Source organism: Elephas maximus, chromosome 16 (assembly GCF_024166365.1).
Source record: "Elephas maximus indicus isolate mEleMax1 chromosome 16, mEleMax1 primary haplotype, whole genome shotgun sequence".
Classification (NCBI taxonomy): Eukaryota; Metazoa; Chordata; class Mammalia; order Proboscidea; family Elephantidae; genus Elephas; species Elephas maximus.
Window position 1 is genome coordinate 65,589,011 of NC_064834.1, and position 13,205 is coordinate 65,602,215.

Genomic DNA, 13,205 nt, shown 5'->3' on the forward strand with positions numbered 1-13,205 from the left:
TCAACATCTGTGTTTTACCCTGAGGGTCCTGGGACACCCCCCACTGAAGATACGAAAAATTATTACAAGAACCTTTCTTTCTACTCAAATCATTTCACTCAGTGACCACTGACTCACTGAAAGACCAAGCTGAAGCATGAGTCTGAAAGAGACACAGGAGTACCGCAGATAGGGCAGACCCACGCTTCTCTTTGTCCTGAGCTGCAGTCTTCACACCGTTCGCTGTCATCATCCTATTTCTCAACCCATCCATTAGTCTAATAAAGCCAAACTGAGTTTCCAGCAACAACGATCAATCTGAGTTCAGCACGTTCACCTCATATGTACTCCCTGTGGGGCTCTGAGAGAAAGTGATATAGATAAGTCTGGGAAATGGTTCAAGACAGCCCCAAAAGAGCAGACATCCATGTTCACAGAGAAAAGTATGCCTCACAGTAAGAAACTTGACATGATAGATTTCAGCTTACCAAAAAGCATAATCAGAGGGTAGTTATTTATATTATACAACCATTTAGTGAAGGTCTCTAAGACATACCATTAAGTGAAAAATTAAGTCACAGAATAATCATGTTTTATGTTTATCTATCTTATTTCTGTCTAGAAAGATACATACTATTAACAGTCTTTCCTCTAGAGAGGCAAGTGGAATTGAAGCTGACAGGGTTGGGGTGGGGGTTTTCACTTTTCCTTCCCCATTCTTCTACAACATTTCACTTTCTTAACTCAAGATATATGTATATGTTACTTGGATAATTAAAAAAAAAAAGTTCATTGTCATGTTCTTTACATTTCCCAGAGAAACTAATTATTTAAACTGTACTTCAATACTGAAAGATTCAGCTTACGTTTCAGGACCACGCCTAGTGCGTAAATAATGTACACCTGGGCCAGGCAGACCCGCCCTCCCTCTTTTTTCCATTCTCCTTATGGTGGCGTGATTTCCTCTAACATATGCAGCATTCTTTAGAAGGTGTTTGGAGGAGTCATTAGGGCTAATACTGAAATGACAGGTTATAAATGCAGCACACCTGAAACCTTTAAAACCACCCTGTGTGTCCTTTCTGCCTGTCCTAGCTAGGCTCTGGCATGTCCCAACACACCACCAACCTGGTAGGGCAGCCCCTTTATTATATTCTTAATTAAATTATTGATTTGAGTGGGGGAAGCCAGGAAGACAATGAAAGTGGGGTGGGGGCAGCAAGGCAAGTCTCCAACACAACCTAACATTCACAGTGCAATCACAATCAAAAGAGACCCACAAGTCTGCAAAGCCAAACAGGATGGGGTTCAGAGGTGGCAGCTAAATGAAAGGCTCTCAATGAAGTCTGCGTTCAATGGAAGGCCAGACTTCCCAGTACAGAGGTTCTCGCCTGAAGAACATGTCTGCCCAGCTTCCAACTGATCATTCCCCGTTGGGTGCCCGAGCCCTGCAGTGCCATTCCAACTTCTGCAACCATGCCCGGGGATCGATATTTAGAATTACCTTTCTCCTTCACCATGGCAACCAATCCTTTGCCGAGCAGGACTGAAGGAAACGGGAATCAACTCTAGGAGTTGAAGCGCGCCTTGGCAGACAGACCGGCGGCTGCGCAGGCTGCGAGGACAAGCCACCGGCATCCACTGGCGAAGTCCCGAGCTGCTTTCTAGAATCCCGCCCCGGTCTCGGAGGGCCGGCCCGGGGCTCGCCCGCCGCCCGAGCCGTGATCGCGCCCCGCGCGCTCCGCCGAGTGGCGGCCGCGCCCTGCTCGGGGACGCTGCCCTGGGGCCGCCACCACTCGCTTCAGCTGCTCTTGTAACAAATGCAAAATTCCACTGTCCTAATCTCTGGTCACTGCCACCACCTTGCATTCCTCACGCCGGGCCCAGGGAAAACAGGCAGCAAAACGCTCCTGAGCTTTGGCCCCCTCCCAGGGTCTGATAAATGATTGCCAGAAGGGGTGGGGGGTGGCGGCAAAGGAACAGCAAGGGACTGTCTCCCTCAGTAAAACTAGTCAATTGTTAGCTGACTAGTTTCCTATTACAGCTGCTTTTATTTCTCACTCCAGCGTCTTTCAAGCAAACTAAATAAAATTTGTCTCAGTAGAAAAATGGAACAGTGAGGCTAGAGGCTCCTTCAAGTTCATTTCCTTCAACTTTTAAAGTCCTGGAGGCTCAATTATACTGATAAAGGAATCATGGCATTTGTGTGTGCTCCCCACACCTATACTTTACCCAAATGGGAACTGGGGGGTCATGGTGGTCTTGGGGTTGGGGTGGTAGATAGACTGAGAAAGTGAGAGGCAGCCTGAGAAGAAGATCTTTTTCTGGGTTCAATTCCTTATCCGGGATCAAATCCAGGATCACAGGAGAAATCTGATTTATCCAGTTAGGTAAGATTCTGATCGCGACCTTCTGGCTTCATTACTGTTTTCTAGGCACGTTCCTTTAATATATATAGACATGAGGGAAGAACTCTAGTCAGGAAGGAAGAGGCCAGCAGGCTGATTCAGTACCGCCTGCATCCCAGACCATCCCAGACTGGCCCCACAGCAAGTAGCTCCTGACCTTTGCTTTTTTGATTTCTGCCCACAGGGTCACAGGCCAGTCTCCTGTGTGCAAAGGACTTCCTAGTTCACAAAACCAATCCCCACCCCACTCCAGCACCTGCCTCCCAAACCCAGGTGGTTCGGTCCCCACAGCACGTCACACACATCCACCATGTGGGAAATATGTGATGAGCTAGAGACAAAAAGACAGATGCCGCCCCCCTCGAGAAGCACAGCAGATGGCCACCCAGCTTTCAGAACCAGAATGCACAGCCAGTATTAGGCTGTATTTACTGCAAATATTGTAACGTGTTGGGTCCCAGAGAGGCAGGGTAACAGAAAGGAACGAAGTAAATCAACCTGCCTCATCTTTGACTTGGATGGTCTTTATGGTTGAAATAAATTCTGTTTGGTGGGGCCAGGGAAAAGGGAAAAAAATGTTCATTTCTTCCCATTCATCCTGGCCAGGCCTTTATTGCTGGTTTCTGATGTGTAACAGTAGCGGATCTCAGGCAGCTGTGACGTTCCTACTTCTGTGACTCAAGGCTTACTATTAATAGCTTGGGCGTCTCAGCCCGTAAGTAGGGGCTCAGTCCCCTCCAGCCCCTGGGTCGTCTCCTCTATGATACACACTTTGCCCCCACTGCTCCCCACCCCCATTGCAGCCCTGCAGGGTCAAGTTTTTCCTAAGTCAGTGGCCAACTGGAGTATAAGCACTGGGGAGCGTTTAAGGACTTCTCTAACTTCCATTCACAAACAGGAGAGCAACGTGAGAGCAAGACAACCTAAAGTCCAGAGGGATAGGCATGGTTCAAGAGTATTGAAAAGACAAGCTCTTTACATTCCCAAATTTTCATAGCTAAAACTGCACTTGTCTGCTTCTCCCAGCCTAATCACCCTCCGAGCCCTAAGGAGATGCTGACAAGCAAAATGAACTGCGGAGAGCTGAAATTAGTTTGGTGCTGTGAGTCTAGCAGGTGAATTTATTTTATTGTATTTTTGCTGCAGAAATAGATTAGTGCCTCACTTAGGCACGTCTCTCTAAGGCTTTCCTCTTATAGATTCAGTTCAAAGCTCTCTCTTCTCTTTCATAATAGAATATGACAGTAAAACACCATTGGGTTCCTAGTCCAAACCCAATCGTACATGTGTGGTTCCAGACACTGTAAATGCAATTAGTTCAATATCTCTTTTACTCAGGATGGCAGGTTTTATTGCTGACATTTAAGCATATTAACCAAACTGGTCCCTTATTACCTAGCTGTAGACCTCAGTGGATAAAGAGCCCAGAAACCATCATTGGGAAAGGCTCTCTGACAGCTTTGGAGCAGGCTAGCCCACAAACAGCTGGTGCCTATTCATTTCCAGAGAAGCCTTTCCGAAAGGAAAATACTACAGAGTGGTTCAGAGAGATTTCTTTTCCCTCCTGTGTTTTCCATGGAAAGAATTTTCCTTTACCACAGTCAAAGTGAATGAGTCACCAGCGTTCAGTTGCTAAATAACAGTCCTACAGCAGAAGGCCCCCCAACAATCAGACACTGCTACTTTAGGATTACAGCATTCACTCTGCACTTTTAAGATAACCAAAGAGGGGATTGCTACAGTTATTTTTGGAATGTGGGAGGATAAAACCAAATTGTTTTTGTCTCCTTGCCTCCAGGCAGAGTCGTTAAAAGCTTTGAGAACAGAAGCAAAGCGTAGCCATTTTCTACTTTTTAGTTAAAGCTGCAAGAAGTCCAGGAAAATAAATCAAGAGAAAATGCAATTTATGGTTCTTAAGAAGACTCTTTATTCTTACTTCTAGAGATGATTTCCAAAAAATTTATCTCAATCTCATTCCATAGAGATGAGACAAGACTTCATAACACAGACACCAGCCACGGCTTTATTTGTTGTTTTATTTCCCCCAAACTGACTCACTGCCAGCTTTTTACTAACAAAATGAAGCAAGGATTGTCCACAAGTGACCAAAAGACAGAAACCATTTTGTAGGAGAGAAAAGCTTGTTAGCATACAGCCACACTTGGCAGAAATTCAAGGGTGCATCATTTCAACAGAACCCTGCCAATTAAGAGGCAAATGTTACAACTGGAAAAGAAGGAACCTGGCTGAGTTTGGTTCCTCATTGCTCTCTCTTCAGCAGAGCCAAGGGTTCTGCTTCCTGCTTGTACACCTGCAAGCGCAGGTATATCAGGACCCCTCCATAACCCCAAGGGAGTCCCTAGGTGGCACAGTTAATGGGGCTAAAGCACTCAGCTGCTAACTGAAAGGTTAGAAGTTCAAGTTGGGGTTGACTGAATGGCAACCGGTTTTGGCCACAGTGCCCAGACCCCAGGTATCCAAGTACCACACTTCCCTCAGTACCTTTGGACTCACTGACAGAAGAGCACTCAAATCCTCTTAAAAAGAATTCAACTGAAAGAAAACTCAAGAATGAGTTCCTTATTTGCTTTCTACCTAATGCTTATTCCATCTATCGACTTCACTGCAGACATTTATGGAGGACCTACTGTGGCCAAAGGAGCCCTGGGGGCGCAGTGAGTAAGCTCTCGACTACTAACTGAAAGGTCAGCAGTTTGAACTTCCCAGCCTCTCTGTGGGAGAAAGATGCGGCAGTCTGCTTCCATAAAGATTATAGCCTTAGAATCCCTATGGGGCAGTTCTACTCTGTTCTGTAGGGTCACTATGAGTTGGAGTTGACTCGATGGCAACAGGTCAACAGGTTACCGTGGCCAGGTGCTGGGGTGGCAGTACAAAGACAAGAAAAGAAAAACTACTGCTTTGGGGGAACCTACTATCTAGTGGACCCATACACACAAATATTCCCAATGAAATAAGAGGATACTAAAACAGGAACCACTATCCGTCTGTCAGTTCGTGGTGCTATGGTGGCTTGTGTGTTATTATAACGCTGAAAGCGGTGCCACTGGTATTTCAAATACCAGCAGGGTCACCCATGGTGGACAGGTTTCAGTAGAGCTTTCAGACTTAGAAAGACTAAAAAGAAACCCTTGGTGATCTACTTCTGAAAATTGTTGTTGTTGTTAGGTGCTGTCAAGTCAGTTGCGGCTCACAGCAACCCTATGTACAACAGAACGAAACATCACCCATCCTTACAATCGTTGCAATGTTCGAGCCCATTGTTGCAGCCACTATGTCAATCCATCTCATTGAGAATCTTCCTCTTTTTTGCTGACCCTCTACTTTACCAAGCATGATACCCTTCTCCAGGGACTGGTCCCTTCTGATAACATGTTCAAAGTATGTGAGAAAAAGTCTTGCCATCCTCACTTCTAAGGAGCATTCTGGCTGTATTTTGTCCAGGACAGATTTGTTCATTCTTCTGGCAGTGCATGGTATACTCAATGTTCTTTGACAACACCATAATTTAAAGGCATCAATTTTTCTTAGGTCTTCTTTTATTCATTGTCCAGCCTTCACATGCATATGAGGCAACTAAAAATACCATGGCCTGGGTCAGGCACACCTTAGTCCTCAAAATGACATCTTTGCTTTTGCATACTATAAAAAGGTCTTTTGCAGCAGATTTACCCAATGCAATATGTCATTTGATTTCTTGACTGCTCCTTCCATGAGTGGCGATTGTGGATTCAAGTCAAATGAAATCCTTCGACAACTTCAGTCTTTTCTCCATTTACCATGATGTTGCTCATGGTCCAGCTGTGAGGATTTTTGTTTTCTTTATGTTGAGGTGTAATCCATACTGAAGGCTGTGGTCTTTGATCTTCATCAGTAAGTGCTTCAAGTCCTTTTCACTTTCAGCAAGCAAGGTTGTGTCATCTGCTTATCTCAGGATGTTAATGAGTCTTCCTCCAATCCTGATGCTGCATTCTTCTTCATATAGTCCAGCTTCTCACATTATTTGCTCAGCATACAGATTGAATAAATATGGTGAAAGGATACAACCCTGATACACACATTTCCTGGTTTTAAACCTCAGTGTCTCCTTGTTCTGTTCGAGCAACTGCCTCTTGGCTTATGTACAGGTTCTGCATTGACACAATTAAGTGTGTTCTGGAGTTCCCATTCTTCGAATGTTATCCCTTTGAAATCTTCGCTCAGCTTTTTTACTTTATCATTTCTTCCATTCACTTTAGCTACTCTACATTCAAGGGAGCAAATTTCAGAGTCTCTTCTGCCATCCATTTTGGTCTTTTCTATCCTGTCTTTTTAATGACCTCTTGCTTTCTTCATGTATGATGTCCTTTGCAATGAATAAGTTGTTGGTCTTGAAAATTAGTCAGTGAAAATCCTATGGATCGGAACAGAATATTGTCTGATAGAGTGCTGGGTGATGAACCCCCTGAGAAGAAGGCACTACACAATGGCCACAACAACAGACTCGAGCATACCAGCGCTCATGAAGATGGCAAAGGACGGGGCAACCTTTTGTTCTGTTATCCATAAGGTCCCCAGGGAGGAGTCAGAGAAGGTTTCCAGGAGAAGTGAGGAGGCAGTAAGGGGAAAGGTCATTCCAAGCAGAGGTAATAGGGTGAGAAAAGGTATGATATTATCAAGTCATTCACTGTTCACAGGGAACAGGAACAGGCTCAAGAAAAGGTTCTGGTAGTACATCCCAGAGGGGTATGAATGCCATTTCAAGGAGGTCAAGCCTTAGACATGCCATGGTTAGTCTCAAACCTGAGCTACCTATTTCTTTGCAAATTAAGTTCAAAAGGCTTTAGCTGAATTTCAAAGTTTGCCATGATCTCTTTCCACCCATATGGCCTTCCCCAGACTGGGTTGTACTAGGGTGTGCACGTCCAGTGTTGAGCAGACTACCTGACATGTAGTAGCAGATGCCCAGTATTATGGGTTGATTTATGTCCCCTGCAAAAATATGTTCAAGTCGTAACCCTTGGTACCCATAAATGTGACCTTATTTGGAAATAGAGTCTTTGCACATATAATTAGTTAACGTGAGGTCATATAGGAGTAGAGTAGACTGTAATCCAATATGACTGATGTCCTTATAGAAAGAAGAGAAGAAACACAGAGAGACAGACACAGAGGGAAGATGGCCACGTGAAGATGGAGGTAGAGATTGGAGTTATGCTGCCATAAACCAAGGAACACCTGGGGCTACTAATAGCTGGAAGGGACAAGGAAGGATCTTTCTCTACAGCCTTTGGAGGGAGAATGGACCTACTGACACTCTGAATTTGGACTTCTAGCTTCCAGAAGTGTGAGAGAATAAAATTCTGTTCTGTTAAGCCACACAGTTTGTGATAATTTGTTAGGGCAGCCCCAGGAAACTAATATACCCAGGAAGTGTTTATGTTTATTAGCTTTTAAATATTCCCCTTAGAGATAGACTAAAACAACAGCCATGCATGTCTCACACACAGCATTTTAAGAAGCACAAATGATACCATTTGAGGTTGGCTATTAAAAAAAAAAAAAAAATTTTTTTTTTTTAATCCTTCTGTAATAATGGCTTCATGTTCACAGCTAGGCTGTGAGATCCTTGAAGGCAATGAGAGTTTCATACTCTTCTAGACCCCCAAGAACAGGGTCTGTAGATATCTGGTCCCACCAGCCTTCCCCGTGCTTTACTGATGATCCGGATGCTCTGGGGATGAGGCCTGAGTGTAGCCAGCTCCCTGAATGCCCGAGGACCAGTGGCCTTGCAGACTGGCTTGCAGAGCAGGAGGTGAATAAATGTGAGATTTACAAACATAGCTAGATCCCAAGCCCTCACATCTGAAAAACAGCTCCTCTCCTCTCAGTTGAGCAGCCCCTGGGTGGCACGAACAGTTAAGTGCTTGGCTACTAGCAGAAAGGTTGGTGGTACAAATGCACTGAGAGGCACCTTGGAAGACGTGCCCAGTGATCTGCTTCCAAAAGGTCACAGCCTTGAAAAACCTTTGGAGCAGTTCTACTCTGCACACCTGGAGTCACCATGAGTAGGAACTGAGTTGATGACGACTAACGACAATCCTCTCAGTTGGCCCAAATGACAAACTGCCTGACATTCACTGCAATCTTAATGAAAATGTACTGGAAGTGATGACCCCAAAGTTTCTTGCCGTCTAAAACAAATCCCTCAATGTCTGAGCCCTCTTGATCCTTCTAATTCTTGTGTCCTTAGCCAACAATTCTTAGGATTTTTCCCATGTGAATCTCACAGAATCAAGGCCCAGCAAGTTCTTTTCCTTAAGTTCTTCAAGTAGAATTATTTTATATTTATATTAAAACTTCCCTGTGGGTCTTCTCATAAACAAATTCTGAGTCTGGATCTAAGCAATAAAATGACAGAAATTACTAATGCAGATTTAAAGCTCACTATAAATAATCCAGGAGCCCTGGTGGCACAGTGGTTAAAGTGCTCGACTGCTAACCAAAAGGTTGGCAGTTTGAACCCATCAGCTGCTCCACAGGAGAAAGATGTGGCAGCCTGGTTCTGTAAAAGATTTACAGCCTTGGAAACCCATCCTATGGGGCAGTTCTCTGTCCTACAGAGTCGCTAAATAGGGTGGTGATGAGTCAGAATTGACTCGGTGGCAATAGGTTTGACTTGGTTTTGGTATAAATAATCCACTAAGGATATAAACTACAGAGTGAGCATAAAACAAACTATGTTCCTATAAGTTCCTAGTGGAACTATTAACAGAATTCAAAGGCTCTTTTGATAGTAAACACATTTTCATGGATTTTAGCCTTATTGCAGGCTCATGAGAAATTCCCAAGAAACAGAGAAACAGCTCTGAATTTTTTGGGAAAAGGCCTTTTTTTTTTTTTTTTTTAGTTTACTGTTCATTTTCTCTTTTTCCTTAATATTTTCTAGGTAGAAATCTAGGTGTTAGGGTAGAAAGATGGTCGCTTTCTATCAGGTATTATTGGGGATGACTGCCCTGGCAACACTCCCTTCTCCCTTACCACCACCAGAGCTCTGGCCTTAACTATACTGCCGTGAAGGATTTACATGTCTATTCTTGCAAAAGCCTGTGGGTTCTCCGAGGAAAGAGATCACATGTTATTGTTTCTGTATTCACATATGATAGACACAAAGTAAGGATGCAATACTTGATGAATACTAAGAAATAAATGTCCCTATGTTATCCTAATAAGTCAAAGTGTTAGATTTGTATTTATTTTTATAGACTGATTTAAAAACCCAATTCAAATAAAAAGAAATTCAGTCTCTTATAAATGAATCAGTTTAGTGGTAGCTTGAAAGTAATTGCCAAGATTCAGACCAAAAATTATCTTTGGAGAGAAAGCAAGCTCAAAAGGAACTTAATTAAGTTCCTTTTTTACGAAGTGATAAGTACTGTGGAGAAAAAGGCTGGAGGAAAGAGAGTGTTGGGACAAGAAGTTGTGGTTTTAAGTAGAGTGCTCAAGGAAGGCCTCTTTGGGAAAGTTTCCTTTGAGTACATACCTAAAGGAGAAGAGAAGCAAGCCAATGGATATCTGAGGAAAGGGCATCTGAGACAGCGTGAACAACAAAAGCAAATGCTCTGAGGTAGAAGGGTATCTGGTGTGTTCCAGGAAGTGAGGAGACCAGTGTGGCTGGAGGCATATAAGCTAGGTTTAGGGCAGAGTGAAATTATTCTGTATGACACATAGCAACCCTACAGGACAGAGGACAACTGCCCCCATAGGGTTTCCAAGGCTGTAATCTTCAAGGAAGCAGACTGCCACATCTTTCTCCTGTGGGGTGGCTGCTGAGTCTAAACCACCAACCTTCCGATTAGCAGCCGAGTGCTTAACCACTGCACCACCAGGGTTCCCAGGGTGAAGTCAGAGAGGTGAAGGAGTTGGGGCCCTATAAGTCACTGCAAGAATCTTAGCTTTCACTGTGAGTGAGATGGGAAGTCACTGGAGGTTTTGAACAGAGAAAGTGGCATGATTCAATGGTCATTTTCACAGGATTCCTCTGGCTTCTGTGTGGTGACCAGAGTGAAAGGTACAGACACAGAATGTATTTTTATAAACAAAAATGAGCTCAAAGAGGAGATGATGACCAGCAGAATGAAGTGAAGAAAAAGATTACAGGTATAAGAAAAAAAAAACTGAGGAACAAAATAGTATCAAAAGTAGTAACTGAAACAGCAAAGAACAGAAGAAACATAATTCCTGGCATAGAAAAAATTTTGAGATAATCTCAATGAGGCAGAAGAAAAAGAAAAGAGCCTTAAACAGTTAGATAAAACCAATAGATATGCAAAATAAAGGAAAAGTTAAAAAAAAAAATTATGTCCTGGAAGTAAAAGCCAACCCATTTCGGTCGACTTGATTCTGACTCATAGAGACCCTATAGGACAGAGTAGAACTGTCCCTAGTGCTTCCACGGCTGTAATGAACCAGACTGCCACATCTTTCTTCCACAGAGTGGCTGGTAGGTTCGAACAGCTGACCATTTGGTGAGTAGCCGCGTGCTTAACCACTGCGTCACCAGGGCTACTTCTAGAACGAGAAATCTGAACCTGCAGATTTAAAGAGTATGGATATATGGTAGTATTCTGTGGAGAAAAGGGCTGGAGGAAAGAGAGTGTTGGGGAAGAAGTTGTGAAATCAAAAGAATATCATTTTCCATATATTCAGGCAGAAAAAGCCCTTCACCCACGAAAAAAAAAAAAAAAAGCCCTAGCTAACCTCAGGTGTCTCCATAGCAACGATACTACTAGAAAACAACCAAGCAATGCTGGAAGTCTTGAGGGAAAAGGAAAGAGTGTGTCCCAAGAATCCAACACCCAGCCAAGACGTTGTTCAGGCATAAACGCAATGAGCAAACTATCTCAAACACAAGAGCACGCAGGAAAGACCACACCATGGACCTTTCTCGGGAAAACAGCTTGACAATAACACCAAGCCAATTAATAGACGAGTCAAACTCAGCAATGCAGAGGTTGTGGCAAAAGGACTAGTGGTGAGCAGTGGATTCTACTAAATATGAAACTTATACCAATGGCACTGGGTTTTTTTATACCACAATTACTGGATTATGACTATGGAAGAGAACAGGAATGCTGTGAGCCCAGACAATATGAAAACAATAATACAACTAACAAAAAATTAGGAGGTGGGGAGGAGAGCTAAGAATACGAGAGTACAACTGTCTTTGTTTTCATAGCAGAGATAATGCCTTGCAATGGACCCTCCAAACCAAAAAACAAACCCACTGCCACTGAGTCAATTCCAACTCATAGCGACCCCATAGGACAGAATACAACTGCCCCATAGGGTTTCCAAGGAGCAGCTGCTGGATTCGTACTGCCGACCTTTTGGTTCGCAGCTTCAGCTTTTAACCACTGCACCCCCAGGGCTCCAATGGACCCTCCAGGATTCTTAATCTAGGCAATTCATAGAAGCAGTCTCAGATCACATTACCCAATCACTTCACCTTTGCTTAGAGTTTATGCAAAATCTCATCACTCTCAGCTCTTGGACTTGGTAAGGCAAAGACTATCACAGGGCCAATGTATGCTCAGGGTTCTTCAAAAAAAAAGAGAGAGAGAGAGATGACATACTCATACCTTTTTACTATTTCTAATTCTTTGTGCAAGAACTAAGACTGTTTCTGATTAATTTATATCTAGGATTTCTATAGTCTCTTTCCTCCAGAGAGAATGATGAATAAAAAAGGACAATATATTGGTTCTAAGGATAGCCACATAAGGTTGTACTTTTATCTTTTCCATTATTTAGCCTGTATGTTCATGAAAATGCCATGGAATTTCTCATAACAAGATTTTCATTAATCAACATAAAGTCATTACCTGGGTGTCAAGATGTGCTTTGGGGAACCCTGCCCTATCCATTCCTCTTTTGTCCCCATCCTACCCTTTTTTAAGTAGGCGCTAAGCCTTGTGACTCTTCCTTTTTTGGCCATGGCTGAGTGGATCCTTACCAGACTCCCCATCAGAGAAGGACCCACCCATTGGCTGTCCATGGACTCACGATTTATATACTGTCTTGAAAAAGATGAGCTGGGTCAATTAGGTTTTCACTCCTGCAAATCTGAACTAAGAGACATACAGAAAAGTCTCAGCCAGTGGTGGGTACTTGCATTAAAAGTTAAGGCCAAAACAGACATTGGTGATGACTGCATGACACGATTAATGTAACTGATGTCGCTAAAGCGTACACGTGAAAAATGTTAAATTGGCAAATGTTGTGTTATATTTTTTAAACAATTCTATATATATTTAAAAAAAATCATTCTCGTCAAGTCAATTCTGACTCATAGCAACCCTGCAGGACAGAGTAGAACTGCCCCACAGGGTTTCCAAGAAGTGGCTGGTTAGCAACCACAGCTTTTAAACACTGCACCACCAGGGCCTCAATATACATACTGGGCAGGAAAAGCCTTTCACCCACAAAAAGAAAAAAAAAAAAAGATATATATATGTATATACAGAAAGGCTAAGGGCAGGCATCACAGAGCCACCTACACCAAAGGTATAAGGAGGGGTAGAGTGTCAGAGGAAGCCAGCTGGAAGGGAGGAGAGTGAGATATTTCCCAGAACTAAGCTGCCGGGCCCTGGAGCTGCCTGGAATTCTGTGCTCCCTGAGGTCTGGCTGTTCAGCATTCCCTGGGTTCCTATGAGACCTATGTTCTTACATCCCCCTCCCTCTTTTGATTAATTGAGTAATTGACTCGGGCAAAGAGATTTCTGTTCCTCATAATCAAAAGATTCCAGATTAGAATGGAGG

The 13,205-nt window shown here is 43.4% G+C and overlaps 1 protein-coding gene across 3 annotated transcripts in view; it reads right to left on the reverse strand.

Moving 5' to 3' along the window:
• The window catches only part of ABLIM1 (actin binding LIM protein 1), a 319,662-nt gene that overhangs the window by 191,988 nt on the left and 114,469 nt on the right, over positions 1-13,205 (reverse strand). The window contains exon 1 of one of the 3 annotated variants that reach the window (XM_049854684.1): positions 1,484-2,589. The exons of the other annotated variants lie outside the window; for them this stretch is intronic. Coding sequence (XP_049710641.1) covers positions 1,484-1,499 — 16 coding nt within the window. The 5' untranslated portion in view covers positions 1,500-2,589. Of the gene's footprint in view, positions 1-1,483; positions 2,590-13,205 lie in introns of those variants that run through there. 3 annotated transcript variants of the gene reach the window in all.